This window comes from Bombyx mori, chromosome 13 (genome assembly GCF_030269925.1).
Source record: "Bombyx mori chromosome 13, ASM3026992v2".
NCBI classification, from domain to species: Eukaryota; Metazoa; Arthropoda; class Insecta; order Lepidoptera; family Bombycidae; genus Bombyx; species Bombyx mori.
The window spans coordinates 11952572-11975206 of record NC_085119.1 but is presented as its reverse complement, the minus strand read 5'-3'; the positions used below and the strand labels follow the sequence as shown (position 1 = coordinate 11975206).

General features: G+C 36.6%; 1 protein-coding gene across 1 annotated transcript in view; it reads left to right on the top strand.

Annotated features, from left to right (window-relative positions):
- The window catches only part of LOC101745137 (monocarboxylate transporter 7), a 47151-nt gene extending 33421 nt beyond the window's left edge, over window positions 1-13730 (top strand). Inside the window, exons 3-9 of the mRNA XM_004927750.5 lie at window positions 3650-3793; window positions 5431-5700; window positions 8397-8544; window positions 9086-9233; window positions 9488-9632; window positions 10825-11013; window positions 13519-13730. Of these exons, the coding sequence (XP_004927807.1) occupies window positions 3650-3793; window positions 5431-5700; window positions 8397-8544; window positions 9086-9233; window positions 9488-9632; window positions 10825-11013; window positions 13519-13646 (1172 nt within the window). The 3' untranslated portion in view covers window positions 13647-13730. The remainder of the gene's footprint in view (window positions 1-3649; window positions 3794-5430; window positions 5701-8396; window positions 8545-9085; window positions 9234-9487; window positions 9633-10824; window positions 11014-13518) is intronic.
- The last annotated feature ends 8905 nt before the right edge of the window (window positions 13731-22635 follow it).

Genomic DNA, 22635 nt, shown 5'->3' with positions numbered 1-22635 from the left:
TGAGATTCGAACACCGGTGCATCGCTCAACACGAATGTACCGGACGTCATGTCACCCACTTCAATATTTCATAGCGTGAGAATAATAGTGATCCTTCAAAGTTCTTCCAGTTTTTTTTTTTTTTTTTTTTTTTTATTGCCTTTGTAGGCAGACGGGCATACGGCCCACCTGATGGTGAGTGGTTACCGTTGCCCATGGACTTCAGCAATGCCAGGGGCAGAGCCAAGCCGCTGCCTACCGCTTAATACTCTCCATAAGCCTCGTTTGAAGAAGGACATGTCATAGCGCTCAGGAAACACCGTGGAGGGGAGCTCATTCCATAGCCGGATGGTACGTGGCAAAAAAGATCTCTGGAAACGCACTGTGGATGCGTGGCTGTGGATGCAGCCAGGCTTTCAATTCAGGTCAATTAATCAATTCATATGGATTGCCAATTTTGGTCTTCTGAAATTATTTCACAGGCGGTTGACGGGTGCATCGATGTGGATATAAATATGAGTTAGAAGAAATGAGACGTTGTCTTTAATTGTATTATTATCAGTAGACAATATAAATATGTCTCATAAATTTATAATACTTAGTGCTAAGTAGTTAAGTGTGTCCAGGCGGCTGGCCGATCCTTCGGCTGGTCGTAGGACCGTCGAGGCGATTCGCCCGATTCTTGTGGATTGGGTGAATCGTGATAGAGGACGCTTCACTTTCCGGCTCACGCAGGTGCTCATTGGCCATGGTTGCTTCGGTGAGTTCCTACATCGGATCGGAGCCGAGCCGACGGCAGAGAGCTTCCATTGTGGTTGCGGCTTGGACACGGCGGAGCACACGCTCGTTGCCTGCCCCGAATGGGAGGGGTGGCGCCGCGTTCTCGTCACAAAAATAGGAAACGATTTGTCGTTGCCGAGTGTTGTGGCATCGATGCTCGGCGACGACGAGTCGTGGAAGGCGATGCTCGACTTCTGCGAGTGCACCATCTCGCAGAAGGAGGCGGCGGGGCGCGTGAGAGACGCACAAGCCCGCCACCGTCGAGCGGGGGCCAGGGAGGCGGAACTCGCCTAAGCCTTGGTCCTTCCTGGTGTTTCGGCTCCCCCTCATATGTCGGTCTGGGGCCCGGCGAAGGGGGCCTAAGAAGACGACGTGCAAGCTGCTCTGCACGCGTTTTACGCAAGAGCATCCGGGTGATGGAAGGCCGGCTATCCTCGACCCACGCTGGTTCTGACCCAGCGGGGTATTTCGTAGGATAACCCATTGAAACCGGCGCCATCTAGGCGGGCTACGGACAGCCTGCCGACTGAGAGGGCTGGTGGTCGTGACGCCGACGATCGCTGGCCCGGCGTCCCGAGGGGGAGGGTGATGGGAGAGATGTGCTCCGCACTAAACGCTTCACTTTACCCCTTTGCCTTTTCATGAGTTCTGTCTCATGTGAGGCTCGGACGTGGGTTGTTGAGCGACAGGAGGTTTTAGTCGATTCTACTCCGACATACCCCGCCCTCATCCCCAGTGGAGGGTGGGAGTTCGGCGATTTCTTCCTGACCAAAAAAAAAATAATAGTTAAGTGTAGTTAAAAGAGCGCTTGGGAATAACAATGTCAATCAGGTTTGAGTTTCAACAGTTCAGTAATAAACTTGTGTAATGAGCATTTTTTATTGCTTACCTATGTACCTATCTGACCTACGGTTCACAGTTACCACGTATTTACCAGGCTAGTCAGTAGTATCCTTAGTCGATCGATTCTACTATATTCTATATAATAACTAAGAGGAAAAAGTCTTGCCCTGAGAGCTCCAAGTACCAGATAAGATAGTTGACTACATACACTTGGCTACATAATAATTGCTTAATTGAGATAAACTCAAAGGCAAATCACACAAAAAAAAATGAGCAATTAAATCATTTATAATTATATTATTACATCCTTGAGTCATATGAGACTATTTCCTGTAATAGAAAAAAAACTATGTATGTATGTATGTATAAAAATGTATTTTATTGACATCGGAGAAATTATGAAATTGTTTTATTTAGAATAAATATTACGATTATGTGGGATTTGGGCATTTTCTTCTTTTATTTTAAAAATATCTTTGATTATGTTAAAAAATATCTCCCCTACATGTTTTATATAATTAGCATCATAAGTGTTGGGAGTGAAAAAATATTTTTTGATTGTGTTAACTGAGAATCCTGAGGTTAATACGATTTCCTTCCACCGTTGTATTTCGTACTAATTTCAATGGAATACAAAAAAAAAAGATTCTGAGGAAAACCGAATCTCAAGTCTCTAATAGGCAGAGCGACAGTACGGTTATTATAGTACTATATTCAAACTCAAAGAATCAAGAACCCTAAAAATTTAACGACAGATGTGCTTAAACACAGATACCTATCTGTGAGAGCTAGCTAATAGCACTAAGCTTGACAATGAAGCTCTCTTACAAAAATGCACCTTTTATAAATTTGAACTAGTTCAGTTTATCGTTTCAAAGAGAAACGCACGTATTAAGTTTCCTTCAAATTATGTAGGTTGGAATCAACCTATATCTGAAGTTATTAATCATATGACTAACGGACATTGAAATTGTAAATTGCTTTCTTGTCTATTAGTTTTCAAAAATATACTCATAGTTTCACATTGCCTTTAAGAACTGTCGCAATTCCCAAAATTCGCGTTCTGTATCCGACGATCCGCTGCAATAGAACAAAAACAAAATATGAATTATACAAAGAAGCCGACTATAATTCACTCTCAGGCAATCAGTAACATGATCTACATACGAGAAAATTGTTCCGTATAGAAATACTGTATCGGAAGCCGCGTTACATCAGTAGATTTTATAACATGAGTATTGTGTTTCGTTTGGATAATATTATTATTATAGAATTACATTATTTGTGTGGTATTATTATGAAATGGTATATAACGTGAAACGGAATTGAAATAATGTGCGTTAAGGCGTCTTTTCTGAAGTATTTTAGTGTAAGTATTATAAATGTCGAGTGCATCTGCATCATTAAAAACAATGTTTGTAAATAAAGGAAAAATAAAAATTTTCGAGACATATCTTTATTTGTTTACTTAATTATATAAGGTTATTAATTAATTTGAAAACCTCAGAGAAGCACGATAAAGGAATTTGATGGTTTCTTGGTAATTTATATGTATTTTTTTAAGTCTAATCTAATTCTGTTTCCAATTTAAATATTATGCTAAGAATCTTGCAAATAAAACACCATCTAATCAGGTAATTCTTTATTGATAAGAAGAAGCTTCTTAATTATTCAGAATAATTATAATTTTAATGAATTTAAAAGTATATTCAGGTATTTAAGTCATATATTAAATTGATTACCAGGTGAGTATGTAAATTCTAGATCAAATAAATTCTAGATTCAATATGAGAACGGCTAACGGCGACCAAAATCATTTGCCTATACTCGGTGTAGTAATTGTCATTATTAAATAATTTGAAGTCTAAATTGCATTAGAATCTAAACTAAAAACAGATAAATTCAATATTTCGGCCACCGTTTTCTTAATATCACATATATTATTAGCGTTTAGTGAAAATTTAATGAATTTGTTAATTACATGTGTGCGTAATATAAAGTCATGATTTTTAAATATATAACAAGATCACACTTTTATTATTCTTAGGATTTCTAGGAGGTATCGCTTTAAAAAAGTACTCATTTCGTCAAGTGGGTTTGGTCGGAGCTGGCCTATTCATCCTTGGAGACATACTCACAATATTCGTGACGAGAACTTATCAATTGGTTTTCACTTTTGGAGTAATTAGAGGTTAGTATTGTTTACACTTGATATGTAAATATGTATGTATGTTTTGAAGTCGTCGTGGCCTAAAGGATAAGACGTCCGGTGCATTCGTGTTGAGCGATGCACCGGTGTTCGAATCCCGCAGGCAGGTACCAATTTTTCTAATGAAATACGTACTCAACTCACGTTCACGATTGACTTTCACGATGAAGGAATAGCATCGTGTAATAAAAATGAAACCCGCAAAATTATAATTTGCGTAATTACTGGTGGTAGGACCTCTTGTGAGTCCGCGCGGGTAGGTACCACCACCCTGCCTATTTCTGCCATAAAGCAGTAATGCGTTTCGGTTTGAAGGGTGGGACAGCCGTTGTAACTATATCAAGTATACCTATTAGACCTTAGAACTTATATCTCAAGATGGGGGCGCATTTACGTTGTGGATGTCTATGGGCTCCAGTAACCACTTAACACCAGGTGGGCTGTGAGCTCGTCCACCCATCTAAGCAATAAAAAAAATGCTCATACAATGCTCATGCAATACATTAAATGGAGGTTGCAAATTCTAGAGAGTAAAACACTTATACTGATGCACAATTGTATTCCCAAACACTTAAACTGTTGGGTGAAAAAAAACTGGCCTATAGGAGACTAAGCAGAATAAGAGAGTAAATAAAAAATGTGTGGGCTGAAGAGATATGGGCTACATATCCCGAAAAAAATTAAGTCGTAATTTATTCTTTTGCAAAACATTGATCACAACGTTCACACTGATAAAACCCCAGAGCATGTACAGTAATTTCATTGTCTTCTCAAGTATTAAAATTAAGTGTTACTATATATTTTTTCTCCTACCTACGCCGAAATTTCGGTTTTCCTCCCGCTGTACAGGGAAGAAAGTGTGACTTTTCGTCCTTGGGTACAGACAAGTGCGCATGAGCGTTACTGTCTACGTCTGCTCTCACGCATCTAAAATTCTCCGCCATTGTTGTGCTCGGGTAATTTGCAATATTGTGTTTAGTGTAAAAGTTAAATAAACAAAAGGCAATAAAATTTAATAGTGAAATATTAAATAAAGATGAGTTCATCAGACAGTTCTTATTTAATTAGTAGTAGTACCTATATTTAAAAATTAAATAACAGTTAAATTGTTTTTTTATGAGTATGGGGGGGCTTCACCCCCCCTACCCCCGCCAGACCTGGACCCCACTGAGGCTTCGCCCCTTGACCCCGACTCGATACTCCACGAACTTTCGGCCTGGTAGGAGAAAAAATAGTATGTGCACCGCGGGAAAAAAGTTGGACATTTCCTCCCTTGGTGCAAAATGTACTATTATCATACAGAGCCATATCAATATTGGGGTGTGAGTTTGTTGCATAATTCATTACGGAAAAACGAAATTGTCCGTTAAAAAAACCGTGTCTTTCAATCTTTTTATTAATAACGATACGTAATATTGTAAAAAATCAGTGATCAAGAATTGTATTTACGACTTTTGTTTCAAATTTTTTTATGAAAATTTTGATTCATTATACCTAATTCGATTTGTAAAAAAATATTTAAAATAGACTTTTAGAGAATTCGGTAGTACGAGTAGTAGTAGTAGATAGTGTGGGACGTTAAAAATAAATCTATAAAAATATTTTTTATCGCATTTCAGGAGCCGGCTTTGGCGTGATGATCCCAGTTAGTTTTACAGCGTTCAACTCTTATTTTACGAAGAAACGCACAACAATGATGAGCGCCAATCAGACAATGAGCAGTTTAGCTTCAATAACATTTCCCATGCTTGTAACTTATCTGCTCTCTGAATACGGATTGAGATGGACCTTAGCTCTAATAATGGCTATAGATTTACATTTACTATTTGCTATGATTGTGATGCATCCAGTTGAATGGCATTTAGTTAAGACAAACGAAAATAATACGGGTAAGTAGCTGTTCTATATTACATTGATATTTTATGTTCGTGTCAAGTTAATGTTGTAACAGCAATTGAAGATTGGGACTATTTCTCCGGATTTTAGATTATTCAATAACTCCTTGGCTGCGGCAAGTAAAATAATAAACCTTCGTTCGGTGCGGCAGCGGGTCGAAATGCACTCCAAGTGAAATTTCCGCTAGTGCGTGTCAGGTCTTTCTGGACCCACCAGCACTAGGGTAGATTAAAATGCTATAACTTTGTGATAAAATATTGTTTACAATTATTTTTGGTACAGTTAAAATAACTCTGAATCCAACTTCCTCGATTCGCCCGTTGTTCTGTTAAAAATGAAATGAGGAACAAGCAAGCAGCGGACCGATAGCGACCTGACCGGTATTAGAAAGTATTTTTAGTATGATGGAACAGAGAAAAATAAGAGGAGTTAAATATATTTTGTTTATTTATATTCGGGTTGATGCTCGTCTTTGAAACATGTCACGGAAAGGTTTTAATTGCATTTCCTGAAATATGTTTTTTTACTACTTGGGCACTATTCAAGTTTCTCCGCAGTCTGTCGTATCACTATCAATAACTGCAGGGCGAATTACTCTATTTTCCATAGTTTGTATTTTTCTTTTGTTAATTGCCATCGTCATCGCCATTGATTATATCGTTGAACGAACGCTACGTCCGATCAGCTAGACAGCACAACAATGATTGTCGAGGCGCGCATTCTGTGTGGCATCGGGTCGACGGTTAGCGTGGTATGGACATTTGTGATGCGTAGAGAGAAGATGCATGTGACTAGGAGAGGTATGGAAATGGTAGTGCAAGGTAGAAGGGGAAGAGGTCGACCGAAAAAGACATGGATGGAGTGTGTGAATGACGATATGAGAAAGAGAGAAGTGAGTGTTGAGATGACCACTGATAGAAGAGACTGGAAGAGAAAAAATAGCTGTGCCGACCCCACCTAGTGGGATAAGGTGGAGAAAAAGAAGAAGATCGGGTTGTCGGCCTGTTGAGACGGCGGCCCGAAATAGGTCCACTGCCGCACTGAGCAGGTGGTTTACAGTAGTCATTGCGTGGTAGGCCGAAAAGTGCCTATCATGATATTTCTAAGGACCTACAATTTTGATCACAAGCTGAAATATGTAATTGCCTCTATCGAACGCGTACAAACACTTGAAATAATCGGTCCACACCATCAAGACGAACATAGATTTCTTCGTCCGCACCAGCTGAAGGTACGGCGATGGGTCGATATGGGCGTTATCCGTAGTGAAGCTGTTAAGATCTAATACCAATTTTTCCAAATCGTAATTTGTTCTGATATACTAAAGATTATATTATCTTAGATAATCTTTAGTATATCAGAACCAGCCTCGTCTTTTTATCAGAACCCAGCCTCGTCTTTTTGTCGTTATTAACAATATTTCCTTATTTGAATTTTAGTTTTTTTTCTCGTAATTAAAATGACCCTTAGTTAGTTATTCTCTATTGCATCAGTCATTTCAAGGTGCTATTTTGACAATACAAACCGACACTTGAATTTAATTTATTTGTGTATGGCTTGAGAGCTATTTCTATGGTTACATACGTTTCTGGCAATAATTGATCTAAAATGATAGTCTAAAAGAACTACATGCGAATCCGTTTTGAAGCGATACTTAGATCTGTTTGTTCTTTTAATTATTTGGTCGAGATCTAATGAAGTCGAACATTCAATTCACCTTTATGTACGTGCTTTAAAACTGTCGCTCAACGATCCAATAAAACCGAATTGTAATTTACAACCGTGGTTTAATAAAAGTTATGGAATAATTTAATTCAATAACAAACAATCCGGAGTACTGTACGTGGAATATTCTTAAAGTAAAAACACATGTAAATTTGGTTAGTTCGCACGTCACAATAAATGACGTTTTAATGGCTTATTCTCATGTTTTATTCATTTTAAAATATTAAAAACCTAATAATAATAGTAGTACTTAGTAATAAGCATTGACAGCTTTTTATTATTTCATTTTGGATGAAAATTTATTCACATATACATATAGATTATTTCTTGAATGATTCGAACTTCAAAACCGACTTTGATGGACAGTTTACTTTTATATGATTCGATTACGCAGATATCAGCTTTATTTTTGGCATAAATTATAATGTTAAATACATCCGTACTTAATGAGATGTGTTTTCGTGGTTGTTATTCTTAAGTGCTCGCAATTTTACGATTGGCAATTGAATTCTGAAATTTAATTTAAATAACAGATTCCGAAAAACTTGTCTTCATTTAGTTAATTTATAATTTTGACGTGATAGAAATTTTAATGACTATCTCTGGGATATAAAAAAAAACATCGGTTTTATTAGCATATGTCGGTAGATAGCAGAAGCGTATGAACTTTTGGGTATTCATTTTTTTTACGTAATTTTCACAAATTTGAACGATCCATACGTTGTTATTAATGGGCTGTGAACGGCGGGGCCATAGCATGTTTATACGGAAATACATTTTCATAAAACCAAGGAACTAGGAGTATATGCGGTATATAATATCTCGCAGTAATGACCGATTTGACTAGAAGCACACCTAAAATCTTGTCCATGACGTGTCAACCCATTACACGCTATTTTACTTCTAATGTATATGTTTGATATTATGTAAATTCCAGTATACATCCAATCAATAACGCTTTCAGAATTAACATCAAAATGTGAAGTAATAAATGTTAAAAAAGTTGAGGCTTTCGATGAAGCTGTAGTCAAGATGTTACCAGGTGACGATAAAGAATGCGAAGAGAGGGAAACAAGAGTAAAGAAACGTGAATCTATACAGAAGCATATAATGTAAGTACGAAATTACAGCATAATAAAATTGTTCTCTCCGCTTGTTCGCGACAATGACCCATCTTTTAATAATAATAATAATATAATTCGTTATTTAACACCACATGTACAGAGTAAGCATATAAAGCAAATAATAGACGGTGACATAAATTGGCGGCCTTATCAGGAAGGGAAGGAAGAGGAATAAGCAAGCTAGCATGGACGGTGCTATATCTTAATAAACTCACATAAAAATATATACTTATATACCCATGTGAAAAATAAATACAATATAAGATAGACTTACATGCGATACTTTTAACCTATCTTTTAATATCTTTTTCACCCATCTTTTAATATTTACTAACATATATTTTTTGTCAACACCCAATTCAATAGGTTTAAAAAAAATGCGTATTCGCAACACACATCATATTATGTAATATTAAGTAATCTTTGCAAATATTATTTAACCCAATATGATTGATTTTTAATCGATGTTAATTTTAGGACACGCGATATATTTGAATTTATTTAATAATTATTGTAATATTGTTTTCAGAAAGACGATATATGAGAATATCGATTTAGATCTTCTAAAGGATCCCAGGTTTGTCAGTACATTAGTCGGCGTGGGTTTCGCTTTCGTTTCTGATGTCACATATTTGGCTATGGAACCAACGTTACTGTTCTCGTATAAATTTACTAAGGTAAGAAATTTTAATAAAAATGTATACATAAGCCCACCGAAAACTGCCAATAAGGAGATAGTGTATAAATTCAGATCCATGAAGACTTTTGTCAAAAATTAATACAATTTCATTTGAAAACAGCAGTAGTTTACAAACCATGATTGGCTTAAAAGCTTTAGATTAGCCAGTAGCCGTATTATGATATTTCTTATTCAATTAGATGACCAATTAAATATCGGTGTGAGGGTTTAAAAACAATTTTTGTTTTTTAGATTGAAGTAGCATCATGTGTAATGGTGGGAGCGGTTTCCGATCTCTTAGCTAGATTCGGACTGGCAATATTTACATACTTCTACGCGGTCGACAGTAGACTCTTATTCTTTATTGGGACATGTGTCACAGTATTCCTGCGCATTGGTGAGTTGTTAAAAAACTTTTTTTTGTTGCTTAGATGGTTGGTCGAGCTCACACCCCACGGTGTTAAGTGGTTACTGGAGCCCATAGATATCTACCACATAAATGCGCCACCTACCTTGAGATATAACTTCTAAGGTCTCAGTTACAACGGCTGCCCTACCCTTCAAACCGAAACACATTACTGCTTCACGGCAGAAATAGGCAGGGCGGTGGTACCTATCCGTGCGGACTCACAAGAGGTCCTACCAAGAATTGTTGCATGTTCAAGACATTATGACAGATTGACATGACATGATACGCAAAGGCTTTGTGATGGTGATGGTGCTCACGCTGGCTGTGCGATTATAACATTATTTCAAATTATAACCAATACAATTTTTAAAATTATTTGAATTACATATTGTGTTTCTATGAAATTCCAATTAAATGGGTTTTTTTCGTATATATAACTATTCAGTTCATTAATTTTGAGGCACTTCTCTTACAAAAAAAAAAACAAGTATGGCGAGTAATCAAACCGTTTTAATTATATGCATTAAGATAGCTTGGATCTTAAATAAAAAAAAAAAAGATTAATTTAACGATTTTTGTATTCGCATTATACGAAGTGATCTGGCGATTTATATTACTATGAATTTGCAATAAAATAATTATCTAATTTTCTATATGCTTCTTTTAGATTATCAGACAAGTTATTGTCTATATATTTTTTCATTAAGAATGTTTTTTTTTGTTGTAACCAAATGAAATACAACAAAAATCGAAAACATCAACCTTTTTTTCTACTTAAGCTGATAGTCTAGAGAGACTATATCAGCGTCACCGGGCTAGTAGCTCATAGTGAGCTCATGTGGCTCAAGCCTGATGATGTTGCTAACACGAATCTTAGCAAGAGCCGTGCTTCGCAGAATCTACCACCGGATCGAAAACGCGACCCACTGAGAATGTCCGGCGAGAAACTCAGTGGGCTGTGTCTGTGGGTTAAGAGATATCAACATGTACCAAGCATAGTATGTCTATTTTTTTCGCGTAATAGTTCAAGGGAGGCACGGGCGAAAATTTATAACTTTAAAACAAAATCAGAAAATTTACTGTATTAACGCATCGTAATACCATACTGCCACCGTTAAGGTCCAAAGACTTGACACTTTTTTAGGCTTTTAATTTAATGATTTTTTCGTATCTTTTCCAGCGTTAGTGACTTCATCCGAGTTATGGTTCGTGTTTGCCGTAACAGCTATATCAGGGCTCGTCAGATGTTCAGTACAAGTTCTTTTCCCGCTAGTACTTATTATGGCAGCCCCTGATAGATTCCCGGCCGCATTAGCTCTACACATATTGTTCTCTGGAGTTTTAATGTTAATAGCTGACCCTTTGATTGGTAAGTTATTTACGTTTTATTATACCTATTATAATCTTACTTTATGTAATTTATGTTTGGCTGCCAATTCATTATTAATTCGAATTAATTTTATTTTAAATATATAGAGTTTTATTTTCAAATTCTGTCATTTTTTTGATTAGTGTTTTGTGTTCACTATGCTTGATACTTTTAATCAAATTAAACACGATAAAAATACTAGTGATTATGGAATAAGAGGTCCGTCGCGCCAGTTATGCGACATATGTAAACGGCTCACAACGTTATTGAGGTGTACGAAGTGAACACTATAAACAAACACACGACTCGTTATTGGTTTCAACGCTACCGCCATGGAGGTTTAATTTTAAAAAATAAACCCTGCAGACGTCCTAAACACTAATGTCAATGACGACGAACTAAATACGATAATGGTAGTCGACGATATTCAGTCTACCGTTCAGTTAGAAGTAGCTTTTTTCAACATAATAATATTGATCCATTCGCTTCAAATTGGAATAGTAACAAAATATATTATTACGTGAGTGGGTTGCATGCAGTGACGAACGCATTAAGGCTTGTCATGTTGTTTAACAGATACAGAGAAATTGCGAACTTACAATCGCTTACGGCATACATAGCCCCGTTTTAAAAAGTTTATCCGCCCAACTAATAATCATATTGGTCCCCATTTAAATGCCGCTTATATTGTTATTATTAAATGCCAATGAACTGCATCTTTCCCGTGGTGTGAAAAGAAGTGGACCTTATTGGCATACACAAACTCGGAAACCTAAAGCGAACTCGCGAGATAACCCCCCGATCAGCCTCCTTTCAGTCTTAGGCGAATTATACGAACGGCTATTACGCTAACGCCTCTGGGACTTGATCACCTGAAAAGGCATCCTGATTGACCGTCGCACGCTTGTCCGCTTAAAAGGACAATAAAACAGGCAGTACAAAATGCCTTTGAAGAGTATTTTGGCCTTTACACCTTTACACCTGACTTCTTCAAGAAGAGGATTGAAACATTATCGATACACTGACGGAGATGCATCGATACCATTGGTACATTTTGATTGGTAGAAAAAAAATAAGAATAAAAAATAACTTTATTTTTCTGTACACTAAAAGGCAATTTCGTAGGTAAACACCTAACATTCGTTGCAATTAGGCATTGAACACATTTTTTCGTAATCTTTTTTAAATTCGAATGTGCATAATCTCGAACAAAAATAATGGACAGAAGATGCTTATTTTCAATTCAAATAGGAAAGGTTGAATGATCCCGCAGCTAATTCGTTATTTAGTCCAATACGAAATTTTAGTCTTAAACTTTACAACATGCAAATTTAATGTTCAATACAATCAGTTTTCCTCGTAAACTTAGCGTTTCTTTAGACAGAAATAAAATATTGCCGTAGACGTTTTAATGCGTGTATATATTTGCATACTTTACTAGTTGATCTACGCAATGATTTAATGATTTTTACAAATCTATTGAATAATAAAAACACCGACTATTTTAATTAGCCGTCCATATTTATTACGGGGATAAACAGAAAAATAAATAACAAAAACTTTTCTGCGATCATGCCTCTTAATTCTGGTATCACAAAAAATGAAGCCGAACGATTAATCTACGAGTAAAATGGCGCTAAAGTTGGAAGTAAATAATAGTTACGAGTGAAAAAGAAAAGAGCGGTGCAGTAATGAGATTGAAGAATACGTCATAGAGAATAGTCGGAAACGATAATTATCGCTTATTTATCGTGATTATAATCAATGGACGGAATTAAATACCAAGATGGTGGAAGAAAAATGAAAATAAAAAATACAGATAAAGCAAAAGAGTAAACGGCGAGACGAGCATATAAAAGTCAGAAAAAAGGCAAGGGAAGTTATTAAAACAGCCAAGTGAGAGAACACGATAGTAGTAGTTTATTTAAAAATTAAAACAGTTAAATTGTTTTTTTTTATGAGTGGGGGGGCTCCGCCCTCCAACAACCCGCCAGGGCTTCGCCCCTGGACCTCGGCTCGGTACTCCACGGGTGCTAAGTTTTTGCGAACTTTCAGCCTGGTAGGAGAAAAAATAGTATGTGCACCAAGAGAAAAAAGTAGGACATCTCATCGCATCTCGTGCCGCGGGAGGAAATGCTTTTTTTTTTTTGTTGCCCTTGTAGGCAGACAAGCATACGGCCCACCTGATGGTGAGTGGTTACCGTCGCCCATGGGCCTCAGCAATGCCAGGGGCAGAGCCAGCGTGCCTACCGCTACAACTTTCAACTGTCCAACTTTTCTCCTTGGTGCAAAATTTACTATTAAAATATGAAATCATTTGATTTTCTAAAGACTAGTACGCTAACGACGAAGTTTTTAGTTCAACCACGACTTTGGAAAACGATTTACAAACAATTTACAACATAATAATTTAACGACTCCATTAGGGAAATTACCATCAAAAAATCAACAAAAATATATTATAAATTTTGAATATAGTTTTGAAAATAATTTTCCTTTTTTCAGGGGTCCTCTACGAAGAAACAGGCAGCTACGTGTATTGTTTCTTGGCAATGAGTTTTTGTTGTTTATTATGTGTTGTTTTATGGACTACTGAGTATTTTGTCTATCGTACAAATCGTAATTCTAATTAATTTAGTTACAGTGATTTATTTAAATACCAATATAAAACCAATAAGTGTTTTGGTAATAATATTAAATAAATAATTAGAAATTAATGATCGTTTTCGTTTGTATTGTACTTAAGTGACGTTTAAAATTTATCTCTATGTAAGTTAAAATACGTATATATTTACAATAATTTGCTGTAGATATTGAAGATGTGTACAGCAGTAGATACACAGAAGAGAAGGCAAAAAAACAAACTTTATTAAAATTACCGACCTTAATACATAATTGATTGAATTTTGTTTGCATAAAAGTACAAGATCCATAATCTATTTCATTGCTACGATAATAAATTATAATATTATAACATTTTTCATTAAAAATACTGTAATTAAATTCATGTTAGAAATTACTAATGTTTTATAATTTCAAATATTGTAATTAAGTCGACTGTTTTCTTGGGCGCCATGTTATTCTATAATAAAAGTTTACATATACCATTTCAGATAATTAACTAAACACCACTATATTATAATATTTATTAGTTAAACACCGTTGAACATACTGAGGTATACAATGCTTAAAATCATTGGATAACCTTTGCTTCTGAGTGTAGTCCAAAACAGTAATGAATTATTCCGAATAAGTGTGAACGCACATAGGACGCGGCCGATAAATTATTCTATTATGCCGATTCTATTATTTAAAATTCCGACTATCAGTTTTATGTTTAATTCTTTTTTATTCATTACTAGCTGACCCGGCAGACTTCGTAGTGCTTCAACGGATAAATAAAATACCTAAACTTTTGTATAAAATAAACTTAAAACAAACAAAAGGAATCCGTCCGACAGGGGGACACATCACAGGAAAAACAAAATTGTTATTTTTATTTAATTCCGAGCATTTTCATATTTATTTACTTTTTAAACCTTTTCTGGACTTCCACAAATAATTCAAGACCAAAATTAGCCAAATCGGTCCAGCCGTTCTCGAGTTTTAGCGAGACTAACGAACAGCAATTCATTTTTATATATACCTACTAGTGGTCCCGCAGTAGTCGAAATTCGACTATAGTTAGTTGAAATTATAAATTTGAACATTATTAATATGATTCTAATGCCAAATTATATAATTACAGATTTCGCCAAGATACACTTTAGGCTACACTTTAATAAAGACAAACAATATTTAATCAATTCTCAATTTGACCACAGACTATAAGCAATATGAAAAGTTTGACAATAAACAAACAGTATGGATGCGTGTCAAATACATGGTAGTGTGTGTAATGTTTTTTTATGGATTTATTGTATTTTTTATGCATAATTTTAAAAAAATATGAGCATTCTGCACTTCTTCTCTATATTCTCTATAAGTGTGGGAAATTTCATACCCCTCCGTCCGCGCAATTTTCGTAAAAAGGGATACAAAGTTTTTGCTTCACGTATTAATATATAGATAGATGATAAATAAGTTCTTAGTGTGGTCTGTAAGTATTTAGTCAACGTGGTCAGTACTGCCAGCCACTTAGGACAGTGTTTATGATTATCACCATTCCTACAAAACCAAATATCCTTTAAGCAATAGATTAAGGTAGCTCAATCATGTACTAAAATAAATGATTTATTTTTCTTTAGTTTTGTTTTAATTCATTGTTTTATTTTGAGTTTCCTTGACGTAACTTTTTTTTTTGTGACAGTGCTTTTGTTTGTTACAAGCAATTATTACATACTAGGAATTCGTTATGCAACATTGTGTAAGTACTTAATAAGCTCATAGTATTTTTTTTGTTAATTACAATATAAAGTTCGTGATTGTTGTTGATTATTTCCTTATACTACAAAACTAATAGTATGTTACATAATCGTTTAAATCGTTTTTTAACTATGAGGATTTGGTTTCCGCTCGAGACATCTTTTTAAAACAATGTAAACTGGTTTTCAATATTATTGAGAGAACGGCCTTGCATCTTTGCTTATCGAACGGTTGATCTGATATTGTTGCTACCTGAAATTCTTTAAGATTTTTGGGATCAGCACTTGAGTTCGTAGATATATTTTTTATTTTTTTATTGCTAGATGGGTGGACGAGCTCACAGCCCACCTGGTGTTAGACATATACAACGTAAATGCGCCACCCACCTTGAGATATAAGTTCTAAGGTCCCAGTACAGTTAAAAAGGCTGCCCCGTCCTTCAAACCGAAACGCATTACTGCTTCACGGCAGAAATAGACAGGGTGGTGGTACCTACACACGCGGCTCCCAAGAGGTCCTACCTTCAGTAAATTTTATGAGGTCAGAATAGGGCACTGACTGTGCTTCTTGTATTATTCCACGAGAGATATGTTCGATAACACTTTTTTTCAGCTTTAAAATAGTTTGACCGGCAAGTTCATGGCCTATCTGACTTTTATCCATTACCGAAGTATATAGGCACCACAATTTCCATTCTGCGGCCATGTAGAGATGGTCGAAGTCTTGGTTACACCATTGGTATCGGGTTAAAATGTATATAGTAGAATAACTTCATTCACTGTATGAGACAAGGTTTGTATATTAAAAAAATGATGAATGAACAATCAACAATTTAAATTAAGATCATGCTCGTCCTTCACCGTAAATCCGGTTCCGATTTAACATTATACTGGCTGCACGTAAATAACCAGCGCTTGTTTTCAACGGGAACGATAGCGATGACACAAACAAACTGCACAGTGTACGAAAATAATAGATGCCATTAGCAAAATCTAACAAGAATATCATTAAATAGCACAATAGTAAAATTAGCGGTAGGCAGCGGCCTGGCTCTGCCCCTGGTATTGCTGAAGTCCACGGGCGACGGTAACCACTCACCATCAGGTGGGCCGTGTGCTCGTCTGCCTGTAAGGGCAATAAAAAAAAGCCGCTAAGATTCTGTATCATTACAAAAAAAATATATAATTTTTTTCAGCAAAGGAACCTAGTACATAAGACTTATGTAACGCAACGTTTAGTTTTCTAATAATTTGATGTTTCGTGTATGATGTTTATTAAGCTACTCAAGTCTCAATGCATATCTTTTTCGGTTCGGTTTGTGTTAGTGAAATTATTGACATTAGTCATTTACTGATGATTTACCAACGATTCTATGATGATGAATATAAGCAAATTCACCAGGTTAGAGCTCCGTGCGCACACCTAATCGCCCGATTACGCTGGCATAACCCGTCGAGGTTACCAACGTAGGTAGGAAAAAAAAGATGGATCAATGAAAGACATAGCGCAAGACCACAGAGAAATGATTGATAGATGAAGTCAAGGTCTCTATTCTATGGTATGATAGGGGTTGTATCGCTCAAGGGGAATCATATACCTACCTCCTCTGTGGGTTACAAAGAGCTGAGCTGACTGGATATATATTGCGCCTTAGAAAAACCATGCAGAGAATCTATAAAATAATATGTTTTATACTCAGTATTTTGGTCATTAATAATATATTAGTTTGAGATAGAATTTTGATATTTATTAAGCATATCGTCACATTTTATTTACGAAGCGGATGCATTTTATGCATTTTTGACACAACAAGCAAAACAAACCTGACTTTTTGATAAAAATAAAAACATAGGAAAAGCATTATCATAAATATTGCGTATTTAAATAATACTTTGATGTAAACCAGTTATTGGAAGTAGAAATTTATTAGACCGTTGAGCTTATATTGTCTACGACAGAAAAGGAAGTTTGCGATTTATTGAACTATTAATGTCAAATGTATGTCTATTAAATATGCGAGTTGAAAACGTAATATAAAGCAAAAACTAAATTTAATTTAATCGAAGATTTGGCAGCTACCTTGGACAAAGAATTAGTCTAGCTATTCAAAGGGGGAACGCTGCCAGTATCTTCGGAACCTTGCCTAAAGGGACTCCTTTTAATAATATATTTTAGTTATTAAATTATTATTCTTTATATTTATATTTAATATTATTAATATTATTAATTTAGTATTTAATTACTACATAAACATTATAATAATATCAAATCAAATCCGCAAAACGCAAAAGATCTCAAAATTAAGTGGTAAATATAAACAACGATAGCAAAATGCTTGAAATTACAATAACCGATGAATTCCTTAGGGTGCCTGCAAAAGCTGTACCAAGTCTCAAGATCAGCGGATAAGCGATAGCCAACAATGTTTTTTTATTTATTTTTATTGCTTAGATGGGTAGACGAGCTCACAGCCCACCTGTTGTTAAGTGGTTACTGGAGCCCATAGACATCTACAACGTAAATGCGTCACCCACCTTGGGATAAAAGTTCTAAGATCTCAGTATAGTTACAACGGCTCCTCCACCCTTCTAACCGAAACGCATTACTGCTTCACGGCAGAAATAGGCGGGGTGGTGGTACCTACCCGTGCGGACTCACAAGAGGTCCTACCACCTGTAGAAATCTTTAGATTATTATACCTTAGATATTAGAATACCAAAAATATATTTTGTCGACTGACACAGATACAAATAACCTTACGGAAGCACCTAAAGTGACTAAACAAGTTTGAGTATGGCAAGTCCATTCTTATAAAATGACAATTAAAACCACTAATAGCCAGTCAATTAGTGTCTTCTAAACTTGATCGATTACATATGTAGATAAATCAATTAATTAGTCTAATCACACTCAATTAATCACACCACCGGTTCGTACACTACTGGAGAAAAGTCAATCCTATTTATTTTGCCTAATTGCTCGCAGCCTCGCGGCTAGTTGACGAACTACGGGTCTTCGCCTGTAGTTGTTAATATCCGCCCTAGCAAGAGCGTGGCTCGTTGAATGTACCGCCAGATCGGAATCGCGACCTACTGTGCAGATACGGTGAAAAAATTAGTGAGTTAACAATAACAAAACATACAACTGTTGGTTAAGCTGTCTGTAGAACTTTTCGTCGCATTTGACGAGAACGGTGACCGGTGCTTGAAAAACTTAACCAACATGACATATTTTGGGTAAGAGCGGCTGGGCGTTACCCCGTTGTCTCGATCGGATATGTAGTTCGAGGCGGCTACGATAATAGGACTATTGCGTCTCACCCTCTTTTCAAAGTATTGTTCTGATGCTCACTTACGTATCGGGTCTAAATTTAGGTCGTCGTGAAGATGTACCTTTCTCACATGCCAGAATGTTTCGACCGCTCTCCTGCAGAAACCGGATTGAATAACTTGGAAAGTGCATATAAAACTTGCATAAGTCGAGACCGTAAAGTCAATCAATTTTTTTTCTTATTTTTTTTTTCTTCGGGCCTGGTGTCGATCCTCCTACGAGGTCCCCGCGCCTAGCGGGCATGCGGGGTATGTGGGACTTGACGATCTGCAGATGTTGGGAGCAGACCGCAGGCCCAAGGGATTTTAAGGCTCTATACTTTTGGCCCTATACATTGAGATATAAGTTCTAAAGTCTCAGTATAGCTACAACGGCTGCCCCGCCGGAATGACGGAAATACCCGACCTTAGCTTTTAGCTTAAAGTCTGTTTGTTGTGCCGTATGAGGCCGAATGTTGTAGTGTAGGAACAGCGAGGGTGAGTGATTAACCAAAGCTGGCAGGAGATTCGCGAGCTTCTCCATCACTGTTATCAGTACCTCACATCGGCATGCTGGTACCATTTCGTAAGCAGCAGTGGTGAATTATACCGGCACTAGACTATGAAACAGAGACCATGACTTTTTAGGGGTAAGTTTTCGTTTGGGCCATTGCCTAGGTAAGTAGGTACCAGGGTCTAATCAACATGATGACCACATACGATTATCATAAGATGTTCATTTTTTTATCGCAAGTGACAATGCTGTTTAAAATCCTTTCGTTTCTGGATCTATTAAGTCAAGTAAGGTATACCATAATGCGATAATGCGTTCATCGCGCTGGCTGAACGTAACTTCTCGGGATCTTCCAAAAAGTTCACCGAAAAAGTCTCAGTAAATGATTTTACTGAGATTATACTTCATCCCATTCATCCCATTCCATCTCATTTCATCTCATTTCGTTTTCATTTCACTTCATGCCATGTTTCATAATAATCAACTTCATTTCATTTTATAATATAACTTTCATATAAAAAAGTTACGTATCATTAAAATTAAAATAAGACTTGATCTAAAGGTCTTAGTTACCAGACCAGTAAAGTCCCTTAAAAAAAGATCAAGGACTTGCACTCCTTGATCTGTCTGCTTTTTTTTTTTTACCACTGGAGAAAATGGCTGGATCCCCACCCGCACGGCAGGTGGGGTATGTGGGAGTCGAACCTCACTAAAAAAAAAAACTCCTGCCGCTCACAGCCGGCGCCCTACCCCGGACCGGGCGGGAACCCAGTCGGAGCTATTGAGACGGCGGGACAGGGTTTACGCAGAGCACATTACATCCATCCCGCCGTCCCCCAGACGCCGGACCGGCGGCCGCCAGCAACATGATCTGTCTGCTAATTAAGTTTTTCAAAGTTCGTCTTCAATAATATAATACATTTGAAGTCGTCGTGGCCTAAGGGATAAGACGTCCGGTGCATTCGTGTTGAGCGATGCACCGGTGTTCGAATACCAGGCGGGTACCAATTTTTCTAATGAAATACGTACTCAACAAATGTTCACGATTGACTTCCACGGTGAAGGAATAACATCGTGTAATAAAAAGTGAAACCCGCAAAACTATAATTTGCGTAATTAGTGGTGGTAGGACCTCTTGTGAGTCCGCGCGGGTAGGTACCACCGCCCTGCCTATTTCTGCCGTAAAGCAGTAATGCGTTTCGGTTTGAAGGGTGGGGCAGCCGTTGTAACTATACTTGAGACCTTAGAACTTATATCTCAAGGTGGGTGGCGCATTTACGTCGTAGATGTCTATGGGCTCCAGTAACCACTTAACACCAGGTGGGCTGTGAGCTCGTCCACCCATCTAGCAATAATAAAAAAAAAATACAGACGACAGTGTACGTTCAACTATTTAAAGAATCATTTATTTATTATTAGAGGTCGGTTAAAAATTAAAATATCTTTCCTCAAAGCTTAGGTTTTTTCTTAATAGCCACAACTTTTTAATCTAATATTTTATCATCGTTTCTGGTTATCGATCTAGTCGAGACGAAGTAAAAGCGGAGCTTAGTGGGGCGACTAAACTAATAATAGACACAGACGAAAGATTATGTTAATGTTGTGGCGTGGAAATAGCTACACCACGCGGACACAGGCGGTAAGGATATTTTGGCGGCGCGGTGAAGTTACAAAAACACAGCCTGAATCAAAGAATACTAAACTCTTGACTCACATGATATTTTCCAAGTCCACATTCTCTCTAACAGTTGGATTCCTTAATGGTTTTTCAACGGCGAACAGGAGGCGAGCACTTCACACAGTTAATTAAAAATTCAGATTTGAGGCAATAGTGGTAGAAAAAAACTGATTTAAAATAGATTTCAATATTTTGTTCTATTTTGAACGTTGCGCGGAAAGAAGCGGGAAAACGAATGGTCCGTCTGTGGTTTCCAAATTTAAAATTATGTTCTTTAGTAATCCATATTTTTAAATTCCTACGTCTTTAAGGAGGATTCATTTAATCCCAAAGAGGCGGTGTCACAAACGTGTAAATTTTAAATGTATAATTTAACTGATTTGAAGATAAAAAGCCGCTAATCGAGTTAATATTTAATTAGTGACAGTAATGTTGAAAACTGTTTGTTACTTAATTATGTAATACTAGTGGTCCCGCAATAGTCGAAATTCGACTATAATGAATTGAAATTATAAGTTTGAACATTATTATGGTTCTATTGTCAAAGACTATTATACTTCTATAATAATAATAATATTAGTGTAGAGAGTTTTAAAAATTGCTGTAGCAAACCTACATTAATGTCATTCATTTCATTCACTAGGTCTGAAACCAGTCATAATTGTCATTCACAAAATTCGCTTCCATCGCTGTGCCTGTACAAAAACCGTTGTACTTTGTATAAATATTAATAAACACCCAGCGATAGTGATAAAGTGTTTATAATTTACAAGAACCACAAAATCTACAGTCCACTCAGTGAATTCAACATCAAACAATTGCATTTGGCTCCATACCCACTTCGTGTAATGCAATCACAGCGATTCGGTTCTCTTTATCACCCCACTCCATTTTAATATCGCAAAATATTGTACAATGTATTGGCGCTAAAATAAGAAATCTCAATGAGCAATCATATAAAAATGACAGATTCCAAATTCAAATGTAATGTTTTGTTTATTTTTAATTGTAACAGTATTTATGGCCAGACTAAGTAGGTATATGGGCTCTAATACCTACTTACTTACTTACGGCCCTTGGTGGACCGTTTACTGGTATCTAATCTAAACAATAAAAAATAAGGTAGTTGTGACGATCCACTTTCCTATGATGCACTGAGGTTTTCCTGCTGAGGCGTGATTGAATATTTGGACGAGAGTTTATTTGTTTGAGAGCTGTGTGACAGAGCACCACACTCGCGTAGATCATTATTGCCCGTATGCAAGTTTTGGAAAGTATCACCCTATTACGAGCGATATAGAGGTAGGCAGCGGCTCGGTTCTGCCCCTGGTATTGCTGACGTCTATGAGCGACGGTAACCGCTTACAATTAAGGGGGCCGTATGCTTGTTTGCTTGCAAAGGCAATAAAAAATTGTACCGTAAAGTGTTTTTAAATACACTTCCCGATGAATTTGGGAAGCTTTTTTAGCATTGAGAATACGGTGGAATTCAGATATTAAAAATTTTTTTTCATAAATTTTAGTTGCACCACAAGCCTCTTTCATTTCGTACTGTTTTCTTTCCTTCCGCCTTTGCGAATACTTTCAGCTAAAGTCGAACAAAGCGCCTATAAAAACTTTAAAGGCAATATGGGTTCTCGTTCTAATTGTTTCAAAAAGTAAGCACTTGTATTTTTTTAAAATACAGTTTTAAGTATTGGTATATTGTTATGTGCTGGTGCTCGAATATGATAGCTTTCATTGAAATACATATTAAG